This window comes from Nicotiana attenuata, unplaced genomic scaffold (assembly GCF_001879085.1).
Source record: "Nicotiana attenuata strain UT unplaced genomic scaffold, NIATTr2, whole genome shotgun sequence".
Classification (NCBI taxonomy): Eukaryota; Viridiplantae; Streptophyta; class Magnoliopsida; order Solanales; family Solanaceae; genus Nicotiana; species Nicotiana attenuata.
In genome coordinates this window covers 130,942-133,679 of record NW_017673334.1, presented here as the reverse complement: position 1 = coordinate 133,679, position 2,738 = coordinate 130,942, and the positions used below count along the sequence as shown (strand labels likewise).

At 40.0% G+C, this 2,738-nt stretch overlaps 1 protein-coding gene across 1 annotated transcript; it reads right to left on the bottom strand.

Annotated features, from left to right (window-relative positions):
• Window positions 1-747: 747 nt before the first annotated feature.
• LOC109216077 (protein FAR1-RELATED SEQUENCE 5-like) lies at window positions 748-2,468 on the bottom strand. Its single transcript, XM_019380205.1, has 2 exons — window positions 1,485-2,468; window positions 748-1,395 (listed from the first exon to the last, which is right to left on the bottom strand). Exons 1-2 carry the CDS (start codon window positions 2,466-2,468, stop codon window positions 748-750), a joined length of 1,632 nt encoding a protein of 543 aa, XP_019235750.1.
• Window positions 2,469-2,738: the final 270 nt, after the last annotated feature.

The window sequence follows — 2,738 nt, the reverse complement described above, 5'->3', positions numbered from 1 at the left end:
ATTTCCACCACCTCTACCACCACCTCTACCACGGCCTCTACCACCACCTCTACCACCACCTCTACCACGGCCTCTACCACCACCTCTACCACCACTTCTACCACCACCTCTGCCAACACCTCTGCCAACACCTCTACCACCACCTCTACCACCACCTCTACCCTTCATATTACCTCTAACTCCACTTCCACCAGCCGTTTGTGAACTTCTAAAGTATGAATCAATTCTCCCTCTATATCTATTCAACCTTGGACGTCCACGAGAAGCTACGTATCTAGGATCTCTTATATTTCTTCCTTCACCATCACCCTCACCCTCACCCTCACCCTCACCCTCACCTTCACCCCCACCCTCACCCACACCCTCATGTGTATCTTCAAATTCCCAATCTGGAATTATCATTTGATCATCATCCCAATTCAAAAGGTCATGCTCCAATCTGTTCAAATGATACTTAATATATCGCCTCATCACTTCGGTGTCCAATGCTATATCACAAACCCGTTCAAAATGCTTTAATAGTTCCCTGTACATCATGTATTCAGAAGTCATACGTGGGTAACCTCCAAGAAAGAAACGTTTCAAGTGCGGACGAACAACATCTTTTCTCCACCTTCTCAATATATACCTCTCATTAACGTTATTAATCCTCTTATGAGACAACACCTTAAGTATATGGCAGCATAGAATACCTCTTGTTTCAAACCACTTGCAGCTGCAACTTAGATATTCGCCAATAGGTGTATATTAAACCGCGAATACAAATGGATCTCTAGTGTTAAAACTCCTGAACGAATAATCTGAGATAATGTAATTCTCCACCCCTGTTGTTGCTTGATGGTCTTCAGGGGAGCTGATTTCACAGTGGTACAGTTTCCTTAACTGTACTTGAAAAAATTCAAACACTTCACGAGTATAACATGTTTGAAATTTTTCCTCCCATGCAAATTCAGATAAACATTTTGGTTCAAAGCACCTTGACCTATATTCAGCTTCCAATTCTTTCTCGAACTTAGCTCTTATGGCTAACTCATATTGCTGAACAAATAGCTTCAAAGTGCTTTGCCGGTTGATGAATCCGTCAAAGAAAGCATGCATTCCTTCACTTCTTTGTGTGGACAACATCCCAGCCCAAAAGTGGTCATTTAGGTATACCGGAACCCATTTCTCCTTCTCCAAATAAAGCTTATAAAACCAATCCCTTTCCTCTAAGTTATATTTTTCAATAAAATCAGTCCATCGTCTCTCAAACTCAGCAACGTTAATGCTATCAAGGACTAAAGCCTTAAATTCTGCCTTTGCAATCTTACCATCAAGAACTCCGCTTAACTTCGTAGGCAACTTTGCGAATATGTGCCATATACAATATCTATGTATTGTATTGGCATCATAGCACTGATGGCAGCCTTTATACTATCACATTGGTCAGTCATGATAGCTAATGGATGAACATTGTTTAGAGCCCCAAGCCATGTAGATAGCACCATTTTGTAACTTGTTATATCCTCACTAGACATAAGAGCACATCCCAAAAGTATGGACTGCCTATGCTGATTGACACCAACAAATGAAGCAAATGGCATATTGTATCGATTCACAAGGTATGTGGTATCAAGGCATATTACATCATGGAACTCCTCATATGCAACCTTAGAGTGTGAATGAACCCATACGACATTACGAAGTCGACCAAAACTATCCACATCTACGGAGTAGTAAAATTCCCTATCTTTTTGCTGCATGTCACTGAAGAACTTGAGTAATGATTGTGCATCCCCTTCTTGCAACTGAAGCTTTCTACTCTTCAAGATATAATTTCTACAGTCCTTTGGTGTACAACCCAGATTTTCGGGGCCACCAGCAAGTACTTCAGCGACTCTTATATTTTTTGAGGGTCTTAAGCCAGCAATATCTTTGGCTGCAAGAGTTCTCTTAAGAGACTTGCTAAGCGATCTTTGTCCAGCCATCAATCGCGATAGTGCTGGTTCCAATTGATGATTATGTTTTTTTACCACCTTTGAAACACGCCATGAACCATTCTCCTCCAAAATTCCATTTATTCTAGCACGGCAGTTCTTCCTCTTGGTAACATGCTTATTCCTTGGTTTCCTAGACCTATCACAACCATATTGCACATACCTAATAATATCATCACCTTTTTTGTTGGACGTTCTTTTGACAATGCAAAAACCCGATAATCTTGCATGTTCTTTGTAAAAATCAAACAGAACATCCTTACTACTGAACTGCATCCCAGTAATTGGACCAATTATAAGATCTTCTTCATTGAACTCACTAGGCATTTCCCTGTCCTCTCCAACTTCTCCCTCTTCCTCTAAATAATGGTCGTCGTAATCATCATCATCATCATCATCATCATCAGCAGCAGCAGCAGCATCGTCAACAGGATTTTCTCCATCATTGAAGTTGCCGTCTGAATCAATGTCGATCGATTCATCTTCATTCATCAAACTGTCGTTCGAATTCAACCCTAATGATATGTGTAATGCATTCCTTACTTGATCCGACCTAGTTTCTAGACTGTTATTCGGGTTTAATGGGTCCAAACTAGTTTCTCGGTTAGTATTCATGTTTAGGTTAAGGGAAGTGTGGTGAATTATGTGTTTAATGCAAGCTATCTTAACATAAGTATATGGTATGATATATACATAATAGACCTTTGATCTTCCCATCCGTATAAATTGCATTTAATTAAAAAAAATACGTAATTGTATTTA